Source organism: Grampus griseus, assembly GCF_964374135.1.
Source record: "Grampus griseus genome assembly, chromosome: 2".
Classification (NCBI taxonomy): domain Eukaryota; kingdom Metazoa; phylum Chordata; class Mammalia; order Artiodactyla; family Delphinidae; genus Grampus; species Grampus griseus.
The window spans coordinates 111,099,466-111,124,651 of record NC_139018.1 but is presented as its reverse complement, the minus strand read 5'-3'; the positions used below and the strand labels follow the sequence as shown (position 1 = coordinate 111,124,651).

General features: G+C 43.3%; 2 protein-coding genes and 1 long non-coding RNA gene across 4 annotated transcripts in view; 2 read left to right on the top strand and 1 right to left on the bottom strand.

Annotated features, from left to right (window-relative positions):
* Nucleotides 1–1,380, top strand: part of ITGA11 (integrin subunit alpha 11) — a 124,491-nt gene extending 123,111 nt beyond the window's left edge. The window contains exon 30 of one of the 2 annotated variants that reach the window (XM_082648660.1): nt 515–1,380. In XM_082648660.1, coding sequence (XP_082504786.1) covers nt 515–538 — 24 coding nt within the window. In that variant the 3' untranslated portion in view covers nt 539–1,380. Of the gene's footprint in view, nt 1–50 lie in introns of both variants that reach the window. The other variant, XM_082648661.1, reaches the window with a different exon arrangement.
* Nucleotides 1,381–10,285: 8,905 nt separating this feature from the next.
* Nucleotides 10,286–22,902, bottom strand: FEM1B (fem-1 homolog B). The gene is made up of 2 exons (XM_082647523.1): nt 22,487–22,902; nt 10,286–14,663 (listed from the first exon to the last, which is right to left on the bottom strand). Exons 1-2 carry the CDS (start codon nt 22,732–22,734, stop codon nt 13,028–13,030), a joined length of 1,884 nt encoding a protein of 627 aa, XP_082503649.1. The 5' UTR covers nt 22,735–22,902; the 3' UTR covers nt 10,286–13,027.
* A 586-nt stretch (nt 22,903–23,488) lies between these two features.
* The window catches only part of LOC309819037, a 31,168-nt gene continuing 29,470 nt past the window's right edge, over nt 23,489–25,186 (top strand). Inside the window, exon 1 of the long non-coding RNA XR_014296402.1 lies at nt 23,489–23,645. This is a non-coding gene — a long non-coding RNA (uncharacterized lncRNA). The remainder of the gene's footprint in view (nt 23,646–25,186) is intronic.

Sequence of the window (25,186 nt, the reverse complement as noted above, 5' to 3'; positions counted from 1 at the left end):
CCCTGTCCACCCTGCCCACCCCTGAGATTTCTCCCTTTGCCTTCCCACAGCTCGGCTTCTTTAAAAGTGCCAAGCGCAGGAGGGAGCCCGGCCTGGACCCCACCCCCAAAGTGCTGGAGTGAGGCTCCGGGGGAGGCTGAGAGTTGATGGGGGCCAGGACACGGGCCCAGGCAGTGTGCAGGCCCGTGGCCCACCGAGCTGGGGTGGAGAGGACGCCGGCTCGCTTTGCACTTGACCTCATCTCCTGAGAGACCAAGTCTGCTCCCTCTGAAAAGAACTCAAGTCAGTTTTAAGAGGGACTGTTCTACTGGGAGCCATGGTACCTCCAACACAGATCCCTAGGGATTTAAAGGGACCCCCCCCCCACCCAAGGTATACCCCAAAGCCGCCCCCAGGCTCTGTGGGGGCATTTGCTGCCCCCATCACTAAGGTGCTAGAAATTCGTCGTCACCCCATGCTCAGAAGAAACCCAGAGGGGAAGACTACAAATGCAAACCCACTCTGCCCTCTCCAGGCCTCTAGTTCCAGTGGGACCTAAGGGGACAGCAGATCTGCACTCTGCGCTGTCCTCCCACCCCAACGCTGTCCATGGCTCCCGAGTCTCCTCACCCCTTCCCCAGGCCGGAGATAGGTCCCCGGAGCGCCCCCTGCCTGAGGGGCCCAGCAGTGACAGCTATTGGCCTGGATGAAGACAGGCTCTGGGACGCGGAGACTGTGATGGACGGGCAGCTGGGACCTAGGAGACCGGGCACCCACCAAGATGCGGAGGTGGGCGGGCTCTCCCGCATCCCCACCGTGCGTTCACACTGACCACCGCCCACATCCCCTCCCAACATGCTCTCAGCAGCTGCAGGCCTGCAGCTGCCACCCCTCTTGCTGCTTTTGTTCCTGGGAGCCTGGCGGAAGTGTGGATGACGCAATCCCCAGGCTCCACGGTCCCACTTCGTCTTCCACCGCAGCCTGTCCTGATGCGATGGCAAGGCTGCAGGCCATGGGCAGGGGTAGAGGTGGGGGGCCTCCCCTCCCTGCATCACCCCCTCCCGACACACACACACACACACACACACACAGCCTCTCACGGCCTCCCATCCCTCCCTTCCGACCACCCATCACCCATCACCCATGGGGGAGAAGGGCTGGACCAGTGCTGAGGAGTCCTCCCTGGAATGCACTGGATAAAGCTGGTGCGGGAACCCCCGGAGCCTCTGCAGCCTTGGTGGCAAATGTCTGATCTGCCAGCCCGTGGGACAAGTGGTACTACCAATGACAGCGCCCCGAGGACAAGAGGCATGCCTGGTGCCCAGCCGAGTAATTTATGCCTTAACTTTGTTGTGAGGTAGGAATGAAGGGGGGATACATCAAAGGCATCTGTCCCCTGTCACATAGTACGACCTTTACTGTCGTAAATATTTTAAAGAAATTTTTAAAAATACAGTGTTTAAAAACAACTAAGAGGCTGCCATCCCTTTTGTGGGCAGAGCATGTCCTAGTGAGCCACACTCTTTGAGGACAGGAGGTGGATGAGGGGATCCCTGCTTCTTTCCCATTGTCTCTAGATGTTTGGAAGGGACTTGTCCACCCTTTGCTCCCCACAACATCCCCTCCCAGTGGCTGCCTGGTCTGGGATGGACATATCCAGTGATGGAGCACTCCCTCCCTCTTTCCCTCCCTCCCAAGCCCACCTGTTCCATCTTTGGCCAGTTTAGATGGTTGAAACCCACATGTCACTGTAGCTTCTACCCCTTCGTTCCTGCTCTTTCCTCTAAGGCCTCCCAGATTTCTCTAGGCTGGCATCTCAGTGCTAACTTTCAGACCCTGACTTCTAGTTTCTTCACCTTTACCCACAGACTACTCTTAAAATTAGTTGTCTCCCTTCTATTCTCATGCCTTTGGAATCTCGAGAAGCCAGTAGAATCTTAGAAATTATTTGGTCCTGTTCCCCCATAGATGAGGACGCTCAGAACCAGAGAAGTTAAGAGAGCCCCAGGTCACAGCAAAATCCAGACTAATCCCAGGACTGCTGTCTCTCAAGCCAGACTGTCGTTCTAGCCCAGCCTTAGAAGGGCTTCGTGAAGGATTAGAAGGAATTGACATGAAGTCACTCGTCACTCTTTATGGGAATATTTTTTCTCAAATGGTGAAACCAAAATCAGAAGGTAACATTTTAAAATTGTATTTCATTTGCGTCACTACCCTCATGAATGGTGTAGTCTGGCTAAAGGAGAATCAATGACCCCACACCCAAAAGGGCATTGTTTGGTCTGGCACCAAGTCTTTCTGTCAAACGCCGTCAACTCTGAGAATGCTTTCATGTGAAACCAGACTTTCAGAGATTGGCATTCACATTTTTAAAATCTGCCATGTGCAGCCACAGTGCAGGCCAAACAAAATGCATCTGCAGGTCAGATGCAGCCCAGAGGTCACCGAATTGCAACCCCTGGACTCAGAGGCAGCCTTTATCCCCAGGAGGTCATAGTCCCTCCATGTCCTCCCCTACCCTAGGCCAAGAACAACTAAATGGTCAAAAGGTGGAAAAAATGGGAGGCTTGTTTGTATCTTCAAGGCCTTCAGCCCTTGCACTGTGTCGCTCTCCTCTCTCTCTTATCAGTTCTCCCTTTCTGAAATTATTTGCTCTGGGGTATAAATGTCCATGGCTGGCCTTAAATGTGCTGGTAGGGCAAGCAGAGAAGATACATTTTACATGGAGCAAAGCCTCGTGCTAGAGCAGCGTTTCTCAGGCCTGGCTGCACATTAGAATCACCTGGAAGCTTTAAACGCTACCTATACAAGGCCCCACCCCCGGGAGTCAGACTTAATTGGTTGGGAGAGGGGCCAGGGCATCGTTTGTGTTTCAGAGTTCCCCTGGCGACTCCAGTGTGCTGAGCGTTGAGGTCAACAGGCAGGTGAATATGTAGGCTAGAAAGCGAACAACAAAAAAGGGGTTTACGTGCACAAGTGGCCTTCTGTGCTGAGTAATGGGAACTGTGTTGTCATCGTAATGCTGTTCAGGTTTACTTGGCTCCCGCCTGCAGTTTAGAAGACTTTCTCGTTGCGGCAAGTCTCCAGAGTGGAATTTGCTACAGGAGATCACCCAGTTCTTGAGTTGGGGGCACATTTGCTAATGTCCGGGCGGGGGGCAGCCTCTGAAGCATTTTTAGCATTTTTAGCATTTGGTGGCAAGCTGTCCAAAACGCAACCTCAAATCAACATGAAAATTCATATTATGGTTCATAGATGGGAGTTCTTAGCAATGCTCTCTGTCTGGTAGTTAAGTGTAATTATTTATGATGGAGCTAAGGAGTGAACTCAAGAGTGTTAACATGAAGCATAACCAACTTAAAAAGCCTTTTAGAAGCCTTATCGGCCCATCCTAGACACTACTTCAAAACAGCTGCGCTGATTTCCAGATGGCCTCGTGATACTAAAGCAATTCCACGGCAGGTGAGCACGCAGGAGGAAAACATGCCTGGGGCGGGGCCTGACTGCAAACCAAACTACCAGCAGAAGGCGGTTTTAGAATCTGCTCCGTGGACTGTCAGGATTTTTTAAATTCTAGGCTCACTGTCTAGTAGAGGGAAAGGACCTCCAACAGGGAGTTGTGAACTGAGATGTGCAAGATGTTCCGGGGGGTCCCATGTTGATTCTGACATGGTGACATTGTTAGACCCCATGCGCAAGGGGCGCCGGCCCGCAGAGAAGATACAAGAGCTGAGGGGCAGACCTTGGGTAGCTTTGAGAGAGGCCTCAGGCCCTTGCGCCATCATCCGGTGTTCTGCAGGGAAGTGGACATCAATTGTGCTGTCCCTCAGTTCCGGCCAGCTAAGAGTTGAAAAGGAGAAATTCAGGTAAGAGTGCGGCTTCTTTCTGGTGTCAGATGGTGTGGGCGTGTAAGCTCGGAGGGCAGGGTGTGCCTCTTAAAGCGGAGTATCTATCCAGAGCTGAGCGTCTCAAAGTGCGGTCCTGGGGCCACCTAAATCAGAACCTCAGATGACATTCTACCCCAGACCTCACAGATCCAGTTCCTGTGAGGTAATTTTAAGCACATTAAAATTATAGAACCAGAAATCTAGAGCCGTAAGATTTTGTTATTCTCTAGACTTCAACATCAGTTTCTTACAGCATGGCCTTTCTCAGCTGCCCTTTAGCCTATCTTGGTGGCAGCAGTCATCGGTAAAAACCCCCCAAGGGGTGTCCTTCCAGTGCCAACAGTGGAGTTTCTGGGCCTTCCTTTTGTTAAGAAAGGTGGTACTTCTTAACAAGATGGGTATCAGGTGAAGGGGGCTAATACAAACACAACAGAGAGAGAGAGGAGAATAATTCTTTCCCAGGAAATGTGGGAGAGCTTCTCTGAGACCTTTCCTAGAGGTCTATAAAAGACAAGTTGCTGTCTCCATCAGTATTCAAGAGCTTTTAGCATCCATACTCTCCCAAAATAAGACACGAGACTCTTGGCTTTAAGCCCTAAGATGCCAGGCAGCCTGTAATCGAAGAAGCTGGCTTAATCATGCTTCTTTTCTGGCATATGACTCACTGCAACCACACCTCACCCCAAACATGAAGTGGCCAAGTTTCTCCACCAGATATGCCTTGGGTGATTGACTTAATACAGCCATTAGTAGTGAATGGTCCTGTCTTCACCACACTGACCTTTGTTTTTACCTTTAGCTAATGTCACGTTGCCCTTTATTCTGCACTACTTCTTACCTTTAAAAAAAAATCCCCCCAAATTATCCTTATATTACTATTAATGTCAACTAGATCCCTATCAGAGGACAGTCAAGCTTAATCGCCCACATTAAATCTGCAGAGTGCTTCTGTGTCACTGTCTGTTCCGTTAGCTTTGACATCACACTAAAGTAGGACAGCATGTTCCAAACAAAAACTGAAACCGGAACGTAGGAGCTTTGCTGGTGTAGCTTGAAGGGAGGGTTACAAGCCTGGCACCTGGCCTCTGAAACTTCAATAAGATATAGGCTAAAATGTACCTAGCAGACTCACAAGGCTCAAAGTAGGGTATGAGCAGAAAAATATTTTTTTTAAGCAGATGGGGGCACCATTCCTTAAGGACTCATCCTTTCTAATCAGTTGTGCATGTTCTTTGTTCCTGTCTCCCTGGTACTATATTAAAAATGATGATGGTAAAGTTTTCTGAAACGTTTTCAGAAGATGGCCCAAGCCAGCGTTCAAAAGTAACATCTTAAACTTTCAAAATTAAAATTTGAGGAAAAAATAGAAAATCAGATTTCAAATAGAGACATCTAGCTGGACAAGAAGCTTATCAAGGACAGGGACCATGATTCTTATTTTTTGTATTCACATCCCTGATATAGTGCCCGACATACAGTAGGTGCTCGATAAACAGGAATTTCCAACTGTTTCTTCCTACTGGTTGAGGCCAGAGCAAACCCCAGTTCTGTTCTCCGGATGAACTGAGCAAACCAAATTTACAAATCACAGGCAAATTAGAATATATAATTTTGTCTAAGCTTGCCAAAAAGCTAAGATTTTGTGAGCTACCTGAAATTTGCATCTCATACTGAAATTTTCTAGATCAGGTATCTGATGAAATATATTACTGCCAGCATTTTCTTTTGTCTGGACATCTGTTACTTTAATACAGCAGACATTACTTGAAATACAGGGAAAAAAAAAAAAAGATGATTTAGAATTTGGATGATTTCTGCAGTCCAGTCAGATATTTTTGCCAGGCACAGATCTGGCAGAAATGCTAAGATGAGCTTCTCTGGTACTGGTGTGAGAGTCTTACAGTGAAAGAGCACTGTTCAGCGGGTCAGTAAACTCAGAGCCTACCTCAGGCTCTGACACTTGGTCCTTGTGCAACCTTGGATGGCCAAGTCGCTTCTTTGTGAGCCTGTATCCTCAACTATGAAGTGACAGAGTTGCCCTAAATGATTTTTTCAGATCTCTACAAAGGGACTCACTAAATCTAAATTTGAATGCAAACGTGTGGAGGATGTGCTCCAGTACCACCCTTTAATACCCTTCTGGTAATCTTAACTATTGTAATTAGGTAAAAGAAAGAAATATGAGGTATGAATACTGGAAATGAGAAAGCAAAATCATCATTACCTGTAAACGATGATTAGTGTATCTGGGACATCCAAATGAAGCAAATGAAAAAAAAATTTTTTTTAAAAGGGAGGGCTTCCCTGGTGGCGCAGTGGTTGAGAATCCGCCTGCCGATGCACGGGACACGGGTTCGTACCCCGGTCCGGGAAGATCCCACATGCCGCGGAGCGGCTGGGCCCGTGAGCCATGGCCGCTGAGCCTGCGCGTCCGGAACCTGTGCTCCGCAACGGGAGAGGCCACAGCAGTGAGAGGCCCGCGCACCAAAAAAAAAAAAAAAAAAGGGAAATCCATTAAAATGCCTATATCAAAACATTAACATTTAGAAGCATATACAGTGGAAGAAAGGCTCCTCTCTACAATATAAACAAACAAACTAATGATAAAAAAAAAGGAAGATATTTGCAAGACCTTTATTAAAAATAAACTTTCTGGTTAGAGAAAAAAGACAAATGAAACATCAGCCCCACTTTTATTAATACTTAACATTTAGCAGGCACTTCACTGTTTTAAGCACTACATTAAGCGTTTTAATTCTCTCACTTGCTCATCACAACTTAGGTAATATTATTGTCCCAATGTACAGAAACTGCGACTTGGATCGAGGTCACAGAGCTAGTAAGTGATGGAAAGAACCCAGACAGTATTCCTCAGGGTTCCACCACACTGCCAGGTCTACAGAATAGAAGAGAGAACCCAGAAACAGATCCAATTACTTTATGGGAATTTATGATTCATATCAGTGGAAAATAAGAGAGTTCTTGGCTAGCTGGATCCTTAATCAAAATAAATTCCAGGTAGATAAAAGATTTAAACCAAAGAAGACGAGAAGGAAAGAATGTGGAGAAGAAAGAGGAAAAACAAGGGGGGGGGGGAGGGGAGAGAGAAGTGGGAGGGAAAAGCCATAAAAGCACTAGAAGAGAACATGGGTAAAAAAGATATATGAACTTGGAATGGAGACAACTTGACAAGATACAAAATTCAATAGATATAAAAACTACTAAAAGTCAAAAAACAAACTACAAACTGTGACACGACAGAAAATTTCCTTAAATTTGCAAGGAATTTCTAACACGTAGCAAGAAAAAGACCACAACCCAAAAGCAAACAAAAGAAAGAAAAAAGGTCAGTAAATATATGTCAACCTCATTCATAATCAAGGAACACAAATCAGAACCATGAAATATTTTCCATTTCCATCATCTTGGCAAAAACTAAATGATTAGATAATATTTGATGTCAATAAGGATGTAGGGAGATGGAAGGCAACTGGATCACCTCTGTCAAGATTTTAAACAGTCACTAAACCAGAAGTTCCAGAGCTAGAAATGAATTTGTTCTCTGAATACAGTATATAAGGATGTTCACTGAAGCAGTATTTGGAATATCAGTAAACTGAAAACCTAAAAATCCAACACTAAGCCCTGGTTAAATAAATTTTAAGTCCATCCGTATAATTAAATGCTATAAAATTGTTTTTTTAAAAATCTATACAGGGCTTCCCTGGTGGCGCAGTGGTTGAGAGTCCACCTGCTGATGCAGGGGACACGGGTTCGTGCCCCAGTCTGGGAAGATCCCACATGCCGCGGAGCGGCTGGGCCCGTGAGCCATGGCCACTGAGCCTGCACGTCCGGAGCCTGTGCTCCACAACGGGAGAGGCCACAACAGTGAGAGGCCCACGTACCGCCAAAAAAAAAAAAAAAAAATCTATACATACCAAAATGAAAAACTGTCCAAGATATATTAAATGAAAACAAGATGCAGAATAGCATAGGAAAGTTAAAAGTCCATTTGCATTAAAGGAAAAAAAAAGGAGAAAATACACATATATACACATAAAATTCTGGGAAGCTACTCAAAAAACTAGTGAGTACCCTCTGAAGAGTCCAAATGGCAGGCAGAGAGAGATGAAAAAGTAACTTTTTTTTTACTATTTGAATTTTTCTTAACTCTCTGAATTTTTTTCCCCATGCACATGTATGTAACTTTCACAACTTTTTAAAAATGAATTCAACAAAAGATCATCTCAACACTGAACAATAAAGACACACACTTCAAGGCAGTTTTTTTTTTTCAAACATTTACTGAACACAAACACCATTTTTTCCTATTACACAGCAATATTGTTAGTTTCAAATTAGCTGGGCTATTAGGACTGTCAGTTACCACGAAATTAAAAATGATTCTACATGTCAAACTCAAATAGAAAATGTCATGCAATATATAAATCACTAACAGGCCTCTGGTGCAGTCAGCAAGTTCACTATGTTTATTAAAGTCATGTAAATGGTTTGACAAAAGTGCACAATAGAATGACATCACTGGTTTGTTATAAATCACAGTGAATTACTAGAATACAACAATGTAATTCCTCTACGTGGAAGATTGCAGGATGGGGTGACTATTATAAAGGATAGGATCTTTCAACACGTTAAGCCAGTCAGAGTTTACTCCCCAGCTATATACTTGATTGGTTAGCAAAGCTGAGGTTATTTTCCCTCATCTTTTCTCCTCTACCAGTTACTAAGCAACAACAACAAAAAAAGGCCATGCACAAATTTTACAACACCTGATTAAAAAAAAGTTACAAAACCTTGTGCATTGCTTGGATGAAGCTTACATCTTTGCTCCTTCATTTTTCTGATTAGGCCACTCACCACATGACTCACCCCTAAATGAAAAGCCATTAACAATTTAGCACTTCTCACCCCTGCACACACATCAAGGTACACTCCCCATAACCATCAAGTCGGTGTCCCTTTCCTATATGTTAACACAAATGAACACACCACAAACCTAGGACTAGAGACCACATTTACTTTACAGTTTTGAAAATTAATATATCACCACTATCCATGTAGTAGTTGTTTCAGATCCCATATTTGGAGAAGGTACTGTACAACTCAGCCCATCTGAAGATTTGGGCAAGTCTGCCAGGAATGTATGAGAGAGCTCAGCAATGTACCATACACATTAGAAGCTCTCTACTTTCCAGAGAAGGTATCCAGAGCAGGGCTGTGCATTTTCAGAGTCGGAGTCAACACACAGCTTAGAATCTTATGGACTGATAACTTTTCATAGAGCAAAAAGCAGAGGTTTGTTTTCTTTAACCCATTTTAATGTTATAGTATAGTCAGTGAGGGAAACGGAATAGTCATCTGTACACTGATACATCTGGCTAGCCTGAAAAGGAGCATTTAAAACATTTTACCATAAAAGCACAGAAAACCTACCATAAAAGCAAGTCCTTTATACTTTTATCCATCTACTCTCTAGTTCCATCACTGGCTGCTTCTAAAACCAGCAAACTAATCCAAGGTCCAGCAACTCATTCCTCACCCTGCCCCATTCCCCCAGAAAGAAATGCTTCTGCTTGAATAACCTGAAGTGGCCTTATTCCTCAAGTAGCTGCCTCAACTGAGATGGAGACTGGTGACAGGGTACTGTTCCCTTGGGATTCTGATTTTCAAAACCACTTGCCAAATGCAGAGCTGACACTCACGGAGCTGCTGCCCCCACATCACATTTTACTTCAAACAGTGCTATCGTGCCTAAGTTTCTCATGATTACGGTTATTAATCAATGATCAGGGTAACGCAGTAAAACCCTTCCCAGAAACAAGCATGACCAAAGTTTGCTTTTTGGTTTGTTTGTTTGAACCTGAAGGTAGCTGGACTGTGGCCTACTAGAGAGCAATCCGGGGTAGACTGAAAACAATGTTGTGTCAGAGTTCTTATGTCAAAATTTCCTGTCTGATCAGTTGAAGGATGCATTTGCTGCCCATTCCTTGACCTAAATAGTTACCTAAACTCAAGAGTTCAATTTTACCAACTCTTGAGTGCAAAACCCACCCAAGGGTTCACATGGTTTGCCCAGGCATTCATCCACTTGGGCCTCTAGTTAACTAAATTTATATGACAATTACTGAGCAAGACCAAGGAGTTTTGATGGAATTTGTAATGTTATCAAGGAAGACATACCATCTAAAGCATAATTCTACCAATAATAAACACAAAATGACAAAAGTGGCTAAAAAAATGGCAACAGCCCAGAGTTCTCAGAGAGCTGAGATACAGAACTATCACCTTTGTTATTTATTTTCTTAAAAACAAAACAAAACAAAACTTAAGTTTGGGAAGGGTTTGGCTAAACAGATTTTAAAATAATTCTACCAAAAAAAAGAGAAACAGGCATGTAATCACTTGTTTCAAGAATGGTTTTATACAGGTGTTTCACAATACATATTTGGATTTGTTTCACAAGACAGAATTAGATCCTTAGCAATATAGTGCACAATGTACCGCTATACCATAGTTTAAAAAAAAAAAATCTCGGTTACCATTAGCAAAGTTCATAGTCCATTCCACTGTCTTCAGATTTTTTCTCCAGCTTTGTCAGCATTTCAATCAGCAGTTTTACTCTCTCCAGCATTTAGTCCTCCCTTCTCAAAAACACTGAGTGTCATTAAATTTTGATGTCTGAATATGTACAGATAATCATTATCCTCGTTTTATAAGTAAGTAATATCTAAAATAGTTCTCGTCCTGGGTAGCCAAAGGGATGAAATGGTTTTTAAAACATGCAACATTATCTGATATTTTAAGTTTTGATGTTTAAAAATCATATGCATTAATAATGGAACCAAGGGCTTCCCTAGTGGCGCAGTGGTTGAGAGTCCGCCTGCCGATGCAGGGGACACGGGTTCGTGCTCCGGTCCGGGAGGATCCCACATGCCGCGGAGCGGCTGGGCCCGTGAGCCATGGCCGCTGAGCCAGCGCGTCCGGAGCCTGTGCTCCGCAACGGGAGAGGCCACAACAGTGAGAGGCCCGCGTACCGCAAAAAAAAAAAAAAAAATGGAACCAAGTAAATACCAAGTATCATAGCTATTCCTCAGACTGTCAGATAAACAGGCCTTGAAGTCTGAAAAATACAGGGTCTGATCTGAGCTGTGAAAAAGGCATGATTCACTCACCTGGAGGATGAGCATTTTCTCTTTCGTGAGAGTTGCCAAGAGCAAGGTATAGTAGTTCCCTGATTCACACCAGGAAGATCAAGGCCAGTAATTTTCAAATTAGGGCTCATTCAAATACCTCCCTTTAGACCATCCTAAAAAACCTTCCTTGTAAAAATCTCAGGTTAGGAAAACAGAAATATATTACTATGACAGAGTTTACCATCAAAACATTCCTAACTGAAGCAAGAAGACACGTGAAGTATAACTACAGCACAGTAAAATTATCTCGCGTTCTTGGGGGAAGAAGTTTTTAAAGTACCCCCATCCATTCCCTCCTATCCTTCAGAGTGTTTCATTTCATGGGGTACCTATTTTATTTAAGGTCCTAGGTGCTGATTTTGGCTTAGTCATTATGTTTTATACTGATCCGGCTGCAACCTTTTTCTTACACTTCACAAAGCAATATCCATACATAAAATGTTAACTGAAACCTTACCAGTGGTTTTTGTTGTTGTTTTTTTTAGTTTATATCTGATGTTGCTGCATCATTATAATGCTTTTCATTAAAGAAAAAAAGCTGCAGGTCTTCACTTACAGTACCATGCACTATGAGTAGCTAAGGCATTCACTTGGCACTAGAGAGAAAAATACAGATATAGCTAATTTTATTTTATCATTTTTAACATTGAAAGAAATAGGTGTGTACCCTTTACTTGAATTTCTGTGATGCTTAAAAGATAATCACAGAATATTCTTTTGACAGTTTACAATGTTGCCATTAAAACAAAACAAACAAACAAAACCCATAAAGACCTCTGTACAGCCTGTCGGAATAAGCGACATTTTGTGGTTCCAAAATTTGCTGCCCTCAGGCAGAAATATCTTTCCAAATGGCATTGAGAATTATTTTTATTATCAAAAACATTTAATTTCCTATACCACACTAGTGATTTTTCTACTTGTCACAGATTGAATAAAGTGAAAAAATTAAAAATATCCCAGTTCCTTTTCATCTGTCATAAAAACCTTCTTAGGGAGGCACAAATAATGCCCTCTGGAAAAGTAGTTTCCAATTTTAAAAGATACCGCACAAGAGGAAAGGGAGAAGGGGACAAAAGAAGAACATATAACTATATTGTGACAATTTGTTTCCTAAGAGAGAACACAGCATTCATAATTTTTACATGTCTGTGAGCTGAGTCAAATGCAGACTGCTGCAATTTAGATTAATTACATTAAAACAGAGACTTCCACACATTTTAGAGTCCAAGCCCAAAGGCAAATAGTCCATCAATATTCTCTGAAAAGTTGCTTAAAGATTTACTGCTGTATATGTACCACCCAGCATAATTCAACAATTTCAATGGATTTAACTTTATAAATTTGTAACTATTATTAAGTTAGCACATTTTTCAGATTAATCTGCAGTTATATTTTTAAAAATCCTCCTGACGTTATAATGCGTTGATCTCTTCACATAAATAATGGAAGAGTGAAAACTACCTAGAGCAGTTTGGCATGTGCAGAACATCTAGATATTCCATTACTTTTAATGTTCCTTTTCCTTGTTTTTCTTCATGATCCTCAAAACTGCTGCAGAGAATAACATGCTGACACAGGCTTAACAGAAATACTTTTCTAGGCAGTTTTTTTTTTAAACATTATCAACTTCAAATCATAAGGGCCCTTTTTACATAAACAAAAAATTTTATATTCATTCCTTAAAAAAAAGAAAAATAGTTAAGTGACCAATATCCAAACACCTTAGATTATAGTTACACCTAAACAATGTGGTTTTGTTTAAAGTGTATTTGAAATCAGTAACCATATGAGGCAAGAAGACCAAATACAAAACTAAGGAAGGATGAGTAGGGAGGAAGGGTAGTGGAAAGAAAAGCACATTTTATGAACACATAATTCTATTGTCTGTGATTAAAGTCCTTTACTTTTTAGCACCACATTAAATGATTTTACATATCCAGTCACTTAATGAAATCCAACAAACTCTTCAAGAGTTCTGGGGATCTGGTCTTGGTAGTTAATGTCATTAGCCCGAACTGCCCGGGCGGCCAGGCACTTGAGACTCATCTTCATTTGAGTTTTAAGTAGTATTTCTGATACCCCAGTTGTACTTTTGTCTAGCGGAGTCTTATTCTGTTTATTTGTCATGTCGGTGTGAGCGCCAGCTTCAACTAGGCTAATGATGATAGAGTGCAAGGTCAAAAAATCACTGATGGGCCTGTTGTACTGAACGATAATGTGAAGGGCACTGTTCCCTTCATTGTCCACAGCATTCACCTCAGCACCACAGTCCAGCAGGAGCTTTGTGACAAGCGCGTTTGGAAAGCTGCAGACATCATTGGTGTGGAAATCATCAACTGGGGTATTCGAGTTGACAGCTAGATGCAGCAAGGTGAAACCTTCACGAGTTCTGGGATCAAGGTGAATCAGGTTGTAGATCTGCTTGTTAATTTTGCACTGATCTTCTTCACTGCACTGCGTTTTGGTGGAAATGCACACTAAATACAGAAAAGTATAGAGATTACATTCATAATTGTCCATAGCACTGTGGGCGTCAGCATCTGGAATATTTTTTACTCTGTTCATACTTTGTTCTATTTCCAAAACACTGCATCTCAAAACACATTCTATGTCTGGGGCCTTCACAGTTTCATTCAAATGTATCATCTGTGAAAAAACTTGGGCAAATCGAAGGAGATCCTTATGGGTGTTCCTGTTACCTTTCTGTCTGAGGTGCAGGGCATGAAGCCACAACTTGATACACTGTTCGAACTCCATGTTATCTGCATAAACGGCTCCCCTGTAGATGATGGGATGGGAAACATCAATGTTGTCGGCACCTAAAATCCGTTCGCGAACTATAAGGCCTTCCATATGAAGAGCATCTCTGTCTTGCCGAATGGATTCCAGTTCCTGAGGATTTCTACATTCAGTTCTATTCCCATAGGCATGGATTGGTGGGAGAACCTCTTTCTCAAGAATGTTATCACCATCTTGAAACCTCTCCAACATAGCTAAATATAAATAGTGGTATGTCTTCATGATGTCATAGTTCTCACGGTCATTTGCAAAGGAGGCACCCAAGAGCTCCAAAGCTTCAATCCGACTTCTTCGGTCACAATCAGCATGAGAGAGCAACAGTTCGACAACATCAGCTTTACAGCTTTCAGCAGCTACTTTTAATGGCGTCATCCCATGGCCGTTCACTACTATAGCAGCACGCCATTTTATCAGCTCCTTCACGATATCTATGTGCCCAGCTTCAGCTGCAAAGTGCAGTGCTGTGGCTCCACAATGTGCTTTAGCATTTGGATCAGCACGTTGTTCTAAAAGGTATCTGACCACATCAGTGTGTCCTTTATAGGCTGCAATCATTAGGCAGGTGTTGTCATACTTGTTGGCAATGCTGATGTTGGCATTGTTTTCAACCAAGTATTTCACAATGTCCAATCTGCCATCAAAGCATGCTGCCCGTAGCGGGGTTGAGTTAGTTACTGTGGTATGGTTCACGTTGGCTCCATGACTGACTAGAAGCTTAACAACTTCAAAATGTCCTGCCCCTGCTGCACACCAAAGAGCGGTGGCACCATCAATGACATACCTATTCATGAAAAGAACGAACAGTTAGAAAATGGAGGTTACCTGCCCTAACGTAAATTTAAAGGATGTATTCATTTACACTGACCCAAAACCTCAATCTACAGAGCGTTAGTAAAACATTAGTTTGGCTGAAAATAAAATCAGGTAATTTAAGTAAAGCACTTTGCATGGTACTTGTACCTAGTATGAGCTCAATAAATGTTAGCGACTGTTGTTATTACCAAAGTATAAAAACTAAAAAAAGAAGAAAAAACGAATCACTGACTTGCTACTAGCAAAAGTAAATAAATTTCAGAAGACAAAGAGGAAATGTATGGAGTTTTGTAACTTCTTGACCACCAAGCTGATTCACTGGCTCTTAGCACAGCATGTTCCTCCCAGCACCCCCTAGGTACCAGTTTCATTCAGTACATCAGTGAGAAAGCCACCCCAATCTCTGCATTAACATTGTGTTAGAAACTGCTTTAGGAAGAAAAGTATGTAAGCAGATAATTTTTCCCTAAGATTATCTAAGCTAGTAAGTATTATACTCTACTACAGCAGTGAGAAAGAAACAATTACTGCCCCAACATGCATGGTACAACCTTATAACACAGGTCAAATTCTATCTCCCTTGAAGTGAAAAAGAGTACAATCCACCTGGATTAATATAAATACCATAGTTTAACCGCAATTATCAATACCATCTATCACTTCTGCTGAAAATAAAAGACGCACTTTATAAACATGCAAGCAATTACTTCTTCAGTTTCAAATAATGACGCAAAATGTTTATAAGCAAAAGCATTCCCGGTAACAGTGACCTATGGGGTGACCTATGGGGGAGGGTGTAGGATTCACTCGGATGAGGCTTAAAGCTACTAGAAATGTACTATATTTTGATCTGGGTAGTGGCTACATGGGTGGACATTTAGGGGAAAAAACTCATCAAACTGTACATGAAAGATTTGTACATTTTACTGTATGAAAGACATACCTCAAAATAAATTTGAGACTTCTGAAGTTTCTTTTTAAAATTTCATCTTTTTAATGTCATTTAATCGTTAATTGATTTTTTAAACTAAAGAATGAATCAAGAAAATAAGACATTACATCAGTTGAAATGTTTTAGTGGTTGCCAACTGTACCTTTTGCAAACAATTCAGTTTAATGAAAATTCACTTATTACATTTTTTATTGTCATGATTATAAACACAAAGTTCAAAAAAGTTTTCTTTCACTGTCAAAAAAATAAAATTTTCAACAGCATCAGAAAATACCAATATCTGATACTAAATCTCATGAAAAATGTACAAGACTTCTACATTGAAAATTACAAAACATTCCTGAGATAAAGACCTAAAGAAATGGAGAAATATTCCATGTTTATTGTTTAGGAGATTCAATAATGTTAAGATGTCAGTTCTCCCCCAAAATAATCTACAGATTCAATGCAATCCGAAACAAAATCCCAGCAGGGATGTGTGTGTGTGCACATGCACAAATGTGTGCATGCATCCACATATGTGTAGATATTGACAAGCCAATTCTAAAATTTATATAGAAATGCAAAGGGGGACTTCCCTGGTGGCACAGCAGTTAAGAACCCTCCCACCAGTGCAGGGGACACGGGTTCGAGCCCTGGTCCGGGAAGATCCCACATGCCGCGGAGCACCTAAGCCCGTGCACCACAACTACTGAGCCTGCGCTCTAGTGCCTGCAAGCCACAACTGCTGAACCCACGCGCCACAACTACTGAAGCCTGTGTGCCTAGAGCCTGTGCTCCGCAATAAGAGAAGCCACCGCAATAAGAAGCCCGCGTGCCGCAACCAAGAGTAGCCCCTGCTCGCCGCAACTAAAGAAAGCCCACACGCAGCAACAAAGACGCAACACTGCCAAAAATAAATTAATTAATTTAAAAAAAAATGCATGGCTTCCCTGGTAGCGCAGTGGTTGAGAGTCTGCCTGCCGATGCAGGGGACACGGGTTCGAGCCCCAGTCCGGGAAGATCCCACATGCCGCGGAGCGGCTGGGCCCGTGAGCCATGGCCGCTGAGCCTGCGTGTCCAGAGCCTGTGCTCCGCAACGGGAGAGGCCACAACACTGAGAGGCCCGCATACCACAAAAAAAAGAAAAAAAAAAAGAGGCACTACATTACTACTATAATTTAACTTCTAAATCAATTTAAAGAAAAAGTTTAAATAAACACAAATAGCTAATAAATAATTTCCATGTGCCAAGCACTGTATTAAGTGCTTAATATATAGTATATCTTATTTAATTCTCATAATAACCTTCTCCCAATAATCCTATAAGGTAAATACTATTATTACGCCCATTTTAAAGACATATAACTAAAAGGCTTACATGAGATTAAAAATACAAAAGTACTTTGGAAACTATATAATGCATCAAATGTAAGGAAACAATACATGTCATTGTTCAAACATGTTTCAATTTTAAAAGCTTTTTTTAAAAAAACTTCTTAATATAATCTATCCAAAAAATCAATACATAGTTAACATATAGTTATATTTACATAGTTACAAAGTTTCCTTGCACGCCTTAAGAATATTATTTGCCAAGAACATGAACATAAAGTAAAAACTCAAGAAATGTTACATTAAAATAGGCATTCACATACATTATCTTTAACTCTTGCAATAACCATATAAGATAAATAGGACCCCCATTTTAAAGATGGAAAAAAAAGAGACAAAAGTAATTAAAAAAATTTTTTTCTGGCCTCAAATTTCCCAGAACTAATGACATGAGTAAAAATTAAATTACAAGTATATACTTCACTTGGTTTTTATAATCGTTTAATACTTTTCCTGGTGTAATCTAATAATTTCCATTTTCCCTATGGTGATGTGACAGGAGCCTAAAAAAAGTTTCAATTATCTATTTTTATTGAGACAAGTAAAATTTTTTAAATAGTTTATGACAAAATATTCACTGTAGAATGTTACAGAATGACTAATCCTTCAGAAACATTAGCCTTAGTGATTTTTAAATTTCTACATCTAAATAAAAACATTAAACAGATTAAAGGGAATTATAATCCTAACATCTATGACATTTTTTGTCCATAAAATACAGCTAAAATTATAGCCATATACTGCCTCAAAACAAAATGCCAAACACATTTATAACAAAATGAACAGAAAATAAATAAAAATATAATCAAATTAATGCAATATTTACTTAATGCCTATGGGAGAAGCACTATAAAACGATCTTTCTAGATTGAGTCTAAAATTGCAATGCAAACTAGCTATTATGTATTTCATCTTAAAAATGAAGAAACTTGGGACTTCCCTGGTGGCTCAGTGGATAAGAATCCACCCGCCAATGCAGGGGGCACCGGTTCGATCCCTGGTCCAGGGAAGGTCCCACATGCTGCAGAGCAACTAAGCCCGTGCACCACAAATACTGAGCCTGCGCTCTAGAGCCTGCAAGCTACAACTACGGAGCCCATGTACTGCAACTACTGAAGCCTGTGCACCTAGAGCCCACGCTCTGCAACAAGAAGCCACCGCAATGAGAAGCACACGCGCTGCAACGAAGAGTAGCCCGGGCTCACCGCAACTAGAGAAAGCCCGTGCACAGCAACAAAGACTCAACGCAGCCAAAAAAAAAAAAAAAAAAAATCAAACTTTAATCTGATATTCACCTTTTAAACAAAATGTATGCATCAGATGATGGAAACATTTCACAATAAAAGATAACATTTCTGATCACAAAACTAAACTCATGTATTTCCTGGTTCGATCTGAAATAAAAATGTCTAGTTCAAGCATTTGAAATAGAAATAAAAATTCATTAAATGTAACTGACAGCACTTTATTTTAAACAAAGTCCTTAAAATCATTTATCAGATCTTATGTAGTTCCTTGAAATATACACTGGAAATGACTTTCTAAATGAAGCCAAATGACGATGTGCCCCTTACACCTTTCCTCTACCTGGACATTTATTAGAAGTATTAGTACTAGAACTGACTTTAAAAGAGTACTCAACAAAAAGCCTCAGAATTCCCAGAGGTCCTGTTCTCCTTCCCATCCATGTCAGCAAACTTCTTCTAGGACAAGAGTTCCCCACAAACTCTGGCACACAGCAGTCAGGCCCTCAGAACTCAAACCAGCACAGAACTCCAAGGTCACATGACACCTCCCCTTTGTTATGTTCCATTTCTATAACATTCTTAACAGCTTCCCATACTCCAACTAAAGGTTCTTCTTTCATTCCCGTTCATTTTTTTTTTAATGAAATAAAAATTCCCGTTCTTTTTTTTTTAATTTATTTATTTATTATTATTTTTGGCTGCGTTGGGTCTTCACTACTGCGCGCAGGCTTTCTCTAGTTGTGGTGAGCAGGGGCTATTCTTGTTGCGGTGTGTGGGCTTCTCATTGCGGTGGCTTCTCGTTGCGGAGCTCTAGGTGCGCGGGCTTCAGTAGTTGTGGCTCAAGGGCTCTAGAGCGCAGGCTCAGTAGCTGTGGCGCCCGGTCTTAATTGCTGCGCGGCATGTGAGTTCTTCCCAGACCAGGGATCAAACCTGTGTCCCCCTGCATTGGCAGGCGGGTTCTTAACCACTGCGCCACCAGGGAAGTCCCAATTTTTCTTCTTATCCACTCGTCTATGTCAATTTTGGTCGTTACACAGTAAGCCATAAATAAAATAATCTCAAATGTTACTCCTAAAAATATGTACAAGGACTCAAATATCAGCATCGGGCTTAATCTAGGTGGGTGGCACCGTCCCTCTTTTGAGGCTCTATTATGAATATACTTTAGTTTTCTAAGGTATTCTAGATGTTTTTAGGCAGAGTATAGGCTTATTTAAATAAGTTATTTTAATGTCTATGTGTCTCTCTATCCCTCTCTCTCTTTCTCTCTTTCTCTCTCTCTCTCTCTCTCTCTCTCTCTCTCTCTCTCTCACACACACACACACACACACACACGCAGAGTACCATATCAAACCCCATAATTACACAGATACTGTTGCTTAGGATGAAGCTAAGAAGTGAGACTTTTTTTTAATATTAGGCAAATAACAGGATAGGTGGTGAACGATTTGGCAAAAAATTGTGAAGATGGTACATAAATTACTGAAAATTAGGAAACACTAATCTACTTCAGCCCACAAAGAACCTGTTTGTCCCTATCTGGCCATGGGTCTCAAGTACCAGTGGAATCTAAAGAAGGGGGGTTGGCTAAGTACCTCTCAAAAGCCAGTCCCTGAGGGGTGAGTGAGCTTCATATTATTAACACCTCACTCAGACTAACATTTTCACACTGTCTGGAATGAATGTAAAGTGAAATCATGACATTTGCAAGTAACACCCTCTTCATCTATTTCTGAAATGCCTAAATGACTGGAACAAACTGCAAAATAATCTCACAGAGTGGTGTGAGTGGGCAGAAAGGTGGCCATGAATTTCAATTCTTCTCTTTTGTTAATCTGTAAGCTCCTCGAAAGTAGAAACTTTACATTTTCTTCTACATCTTCCACATTATCTGTGTGGCACAGGGCTAGGCCCATCATAGGCATTTAATAAGTTAAAAAACAAAACTACTTTGACAGAGCAGCTAATAAATCCATAACTGTAATAATCCATAAACAAAAAAAGACAGATTGAAGAAGCCTCACACAAAATCTCAAATGATAGAAATCTTTGCAATTCCAGTCTCACCAATCTGACTCTTGACATTTTACACAAGGATCATCAAAATCTGGCCTCCACCTCACTCTAGTCTCCCACAATCTCTCTTAATTTGCCAGGCTTGAACCCCTTACTGAAACTGCACTGAAACATGTCATTGCAAGAGCACCATGCCGCCGTCCCTCTTCTTCACTCTCTACTATCCTTTAAGACTGAGCTCAAATATCACCTCAGCTGTGAAGTCTTCCCTGATTCTCCCAGGCAAAGCTGAGCACTTCCTCTCCCTGTGTTCCCTCAGTAGTCCAAAAGATTTCTATAACCCTAAATGGCATGGCATCTACACTTACTCATTTTCATCAATTTCTTACCTCTGCCACACACCACGCCCCACCTCCAGCCCCCGCCCAGGGCAACAGACTGTCTTCCTCTGCAGTGGGAACAGTATGGCATTCATCTCTGCACACCCAATCCCTACTACAGAGCCTGGCACACAGTAGGTGTTCAAAATATGTTTGCTTATTGAACCCTTTAATTTCACTGGCCAGTGCAAAATACTGGGCAAGGTAAGCCACTACACAGGCTCAATGCTACATTCCTAGCCATTTCAGGTTCTCTTAATTGCCACCTCAAAACACCTTTCTCTTTGATGGTTAAGAAAGATAAGCAAAGCCTTTCCAAATGCTTTAGAAAACTATATTTTCTCGCCACTATTCTCTCCTAATCAAAACAGGCCTCAGCAAGCTCCTTAGCAGCAGTGTAACCAGCAGCTGTTACTGCAGAGATTCCTATCTCAATGGATGCTTGTGCCTATACAACTGGAATGGTGCTAGAAGTTCAGGGGTCATCCTACTTCACTCCTCTGCGTAGAGAAAAGGCTGTGGGAATGCAGGGAGTTACAGAAAGCACACAGAAGCTAGTAAAAGAAAACGAACAAGAATCAGGTTGCCATCTTTGATTAATATGAAAAAGACCATCTCCTTAACGTCTAGAGAGGTGGTACCAGAGGTTAACCACCACCCGTGGGCTATCATTTCAGTAAAATGTAATACCCTGAAATATTTTCCTGTCATCTAAAACAGAAGAAAAAGCTCTTATTATTTCAACCTACAAAAAGAATCAACCAAAATTCAACAATGCCCTAGTCATCTTCAAGAGGAATTGTTTTTTCCATCAGGTTTTAACCAAGCAGTTTTCAATCACCAAAACTAAAGATACGTATCTTTATGCTAGGACCACATCTATCTCAAAAGAAGAAAATGCTAGAATAGCTTATGTACTGGCACAAGTCAACAGAAACAATTAATGCATCTTCATGCAGTTGTAATCTGTAAAACAGGTTATAACCATCCAGCACAGAAAAGATAACGTCAAACCTGACAATTCTGCATTCAACTCTATCATACCCAAAAATATGTACAATTAAACCTAAAGGGCAACTTTTAACTCTGACAATATGAATTTTTGAACTCCCCACCTGGAATAACAGTATATCATCAAGCTTCCCCACAACATCACAGAATAACATGTAATTTAACAATGGCATCACCTCATCCTACACCAGGTCCGGTGCCATTTTCACAGCCAACACATCTACCCCCAGCAATGTGTAAGAGTCAGAATCATGTCTTGGGAAGCCTGGCTGCGTGACCACCCCTCAAGAGGCTGCAACTGCTGCTGGTTCTAGGGGCTTATTTTGACATTAAGGTCCCACAACCTACTAAGGGGCTTTATCGGACACTCACGTGAAGGGGTAAACATTGGGTGGCCAAATAACTCATCAAACAAAGGTCTTCAACGTTAATTGCTGACCTCGTTAATTTCTGATCTCGGTTACAACCCCAGTACTGATACAGTGAAAACCTGAAAAGGCTGCTACCTCCTCCATACTGCTTCTTCACAAACTATCTAGTAAAGAATACAGAATACCTATTAGGTATCAAGACAGAGGGTGTGGCTATTTACCTATAGAGGGAATAAGGGGTAGGGGCCAATGAGGATGAGCAGCAAAACATGGGATGGAGTATTCGCCCTAGAAGATGAAGTGGGCATTAATGAGGCAGGTCAGGAGGTACAAAATGGGAGAAGTGATACCTCCATGAAGCGAGAGAGAGGGAGGGGAAGACCCATAAAGTGGTGGGTCCGCGCGCGTTAGAGAGGAGGCTGGAGTTGGGATGTACCTACCCGTCGAAGCGGACAGTGCCAGTCTGCTGAGTCTGCACCCGGTAATGTTCTAACAGCAAGCGCACCACCTTGGCGTGCCCATTGCGGGCTGCGATGATGAGGGGCGTGGAGCGCTGCCCTCCCTGCTGGCTGACATAGCCAAGCAGATAGCGGATGTCGCTTTCAGACCGGTTGAGAAGCAAGGCGGCCAGAGTCAGCACCTTGCCCTCGCTGGCCGCCTTGTATACATAGCCAGCCAGGCCCTCCATGGCCGCTGCCAACTCCAACACCCGTTTGGTCGCCACCGCTGCTGCTGCCTTGCGCCCCTGGAGGCCGCGTTCGCCAGCGCTTCAAACCTGGGCCCTCACAGCCCATTCAACAGGGCGCCGCCGCCGCCGCCGCCGCCGCCGCGCCCAGGCAGCAGCGCGGCCAGGGGAGGGCGGAGACGCAGAGGTGGCCGAATGCCGCGGGGGGCAGGTCAGCGATCCAGGCCGGGCAGGGAGGAGGGCGGTCAGGGCCGTCCCCAAGGCCCCAGACGCCAGCCCTGGGCCGAGGGGATCTCCATGGTGGCCGGGCCTCAGGCTGGACCCCCTCCTTCCTGCGGGCTGCGACAGGCGCGTGCCCGAGCTACGGGTCGCCGGCGAGGTCCCAAGAGGGCCGCGCGCGCCCTGGATGGCGAATGATGGACGCGCTTCACCCGACCCAGCCCGCCGGGCCTAGGGCCTGAAAGTGCTTCTGCCTCCGCCTCCGCTCTGCGTCCTCCCCAGCTGGAGGAAACCTGCAGGCCCTCGCCCACTGCAGCCCAGAAGAGCCAGACGCTGTCTGTCGGTAGCTTCAGAGGTCCACGCCTGGGGAGGCCCCCAGAGAGAGGCGGAACGCTGCGGCCACAGCAACCCCTGGGCTCTGGACGGGGAGGAAGGCGGGCCTCTGCAGACAGGGCTGAGACGGGGAGGGTGCGAGCGGGGGACGGTTAAGTGGGGTGTCTCTTCCAAAGCAGACCGGGCGGCGAACGAGGCCCGATGAAGAAAGGTTCTGCTGCGCGAAGGCGGCCCATCCCCACTTCGGCCCGGGATGTCCTCATTGCCCTTGATGCCTGGAGCTTCCAACTCGCCCCCACTAGGCCCTGGGGGTCCCTAGCCGGGGAGTGGGACAGAGTGAAGGCGCTGAACCGTTACTGCCGGTGGGTTTTGGGGCCCGCCCCGTTTTACCGTAGACATTGCGGGGCTCTTCTCAGCCCCTGTTTGGGGGCCCGGGGAGGGGGGTGCGTGCACCCGGCGGGGTCCGTTTTGAGAACAGGGCGGCGTCTCTGAGCCCCCGAAATGTGGGAGGACTTTGAGGGTCTGCACGAGGCTCTGAGAAGGAACTGGAAGTCCGACCTGCCCTCCCTGGAGAGGAGGATTAAGTGTGTGAGAAAGGTCGGAGAGATGGGGAACTGTGGAAAGGGGCGAGGTACCCTGGGAAGGAAGACGAAGTCTGCGTTCGGACAGACCAGGACTCTAATCCTGAATCTGACGAGACCTTCGGTTTTCTCACAGACCTCACCAGATTGTTAGGGTTTGAAAAGATCATTCATCCAACGAATATTAGAGATCTACTATGTGCCAGGCTCTGCTTGGCCCTAGGGATTCAGTGATAGACCAGATAGACACAGTGCCCCTTCAGGGACTGTGTTGTTGTGGGGAAAACAGACAATAAACAAGTAAACAAATAATAGACAAGACTGGCTGAGTTTGTATCATTACCATTTGCTATGAAGCAAATGAAATAGAGTGATGGGGGGTGGGAGGCGGAGCTAATTTAGTTTGGGCGGTCAGACAAGACCTCCGTGACAAGTAAGGAGAACAGGTGGTATTCTAGGCGGAGGGAATAGCTAGTACAAAAGCCCTGAGGAGGGAACAGTCTTGGTGAGTTCAGAAACAAAGGTCAGGGTGGCTGCAGCAAAGTGGGCCATAGGAAGAGTGATAGGAGAGGAAATCAGCAGGGTGCAGGTCATCTTAGGGCCCAGTTACCCATGGTAAAGTGTTTAAATTCTACTCAAGTGTAGTGGGGGCATTTGAAGAGTTTTAAACAGAAAAGTGACAAGATACAATTTATATTTTTTAAAAGATCACTTTTGCTACTGTGTAAAGAATAAACTGTAGTAGGCAGGAGTCAAAGCAGGAAGGCCATTTAGGAGGAAAGGTTGGGACTAGGATGGTAGGAGTGGAGGTGATGAATCTCACGGGGCAGTCACAGAAGGTATAAGTTCAATATGGAGGTCACTCCCTCCATACACACACAAAGGACAGTATCTACCATAGAGAAAGAGCAAATACATTTATTTGGTCCCAAGGGACCAGGCTGAGCTCAATGAGTTCACATAAATTATTTCATTTGAACCCCACCCTTCCAATCCTAGTTGGTGAAGGCGTCATCTTAGCTGCAGAGCTATTGGTGAGGGTTTGGGCCACTTCTCAGATTTTTCTCTTCCACTCTACAGTACAACTTTACCTATTTTCAGATCTCTATACTTTTTCACCCATGTTAAACAAAAACAACACTGGAAATCAGAGCTGAAGGTGGGGTTCTACCAGTAGAGTCTCTGAAATAACTGGTGGAAAAGAAGGAGAAGCTGGTTGTTCTCATTCTGGGGCTTCAGGGTTGGAAAAAATTCCAGTTCTAGACAGACTGAGCCAGGCTTTTTGGCCTCTGGGCACTTGGCGGTGACACATTCGGATGTGG

Excerpts from the sequence above, each read along its gene's own strand:
- FEM1B (XM_082647523.1), bottom strand. The coding sequence starts at position 22,734 with ATGGAGGGCCTGGCTGGCTATGTATACAAGGCGGCCAGCGAGGGCAAG. Across the intron at positions 14,664-22,486 it reads GGCACTGTCCGCTTCGACGG|GTATGTCATTGATGGTGCCA; the intron begins GTAGGTACATCC and ends TTTCATGAATAG.